Source organism: Nanorana parkeri, unplaced genomic scaffold (genome assembly GCF_000935625.1).
Source record: "Nanorana parkeri isolate BGI_ZX_2015 unplaced genomic scaffold, ASM93562v1 scaffold4570, whole genome shotgun sequence".
In the NCBI taxonomy this organism is placed as follows: Eukaryota; Metazoa; Chordata; class Amphibia; order Anura; family Dicroglossidae; genus Nanorana; species Nanorana parkeri.
The window spans coordinates 12,369-12,907 of NW_017310832.1; the positions used below are offsets into that span (position 1 = coordinate 12,369).

Consider the following 539-nt stretch of genomic DNA (forward strand, 5'->3'; position numbering starts at 1 on the left):
CAACCTCGGCACTGACTTGTTAATGTCCTCCCAGGCACAGAGTGGGTGGACCCGGAGGACCCCACCGTCATCGCAGAGAACGAGTTGCTGGGTGCAGCAGCCGCGATAGAAGCAGCCGCCAAAAAGCTGGAGCAGCTGAAACCTCGCGCCAAACCCAAGGTAAGACTCCCCCCCCTTTAATATCATCCAATCAGGACACGTGAGGTAAGACTCCGCCCCCTTTAATATCATCCAATCACGACACGTGAGGTAAGACTCCGCCTTCTTTAATATCCTGAGGTATCATCCAATCACGACACGCCAGGTAAGACTCACAATGGTGGAACATAGAGGGGGAGGGGATTGCAGGGGCTTGGTGTGATTCACTATCCAGCTCATTATGTATCTCCTCAGCAGCAGTCGGGGGTTGAGACTCCATGCAGATGTCCCGCTATCAGCTGTTCATGTTGTTTCTCTTTCAGCAAGCGGACGAGAGTCTGAACTTCGAGGAGCAAATCCTGGAGGCCGCCAAGTCCATCGCCGCCGCCACCAGCGCGCTC

The 539-nt window shown here is 54.9% G+C and overlaps 1 protein-coding gene across 1 annotated transcript in view; it reads left to right on the forward strand.

Moving 5' to 3' along the window:
• The window catches only part of LOC108803957 (talin-1-like), a gene marked incomplete at both ends in the record, with an annotated part of 12,726 nt that extends 12,193 nt beyond the window's left edge, over positions 1-533 (forward strand). The window contains 2 exons of the mRNA XM_018575737.1: positions 35-159; positions 462-533. Of these exons, the coding sequence (XP_018431239.1) occupies positions 35-159; positions 462-533 (197 nt within the window). The remainder of the gene's footprint in view (positions 1-34; positions 160-461) is intronic.
• Positions 534-539: the final 6 nt, after the last annotated feature.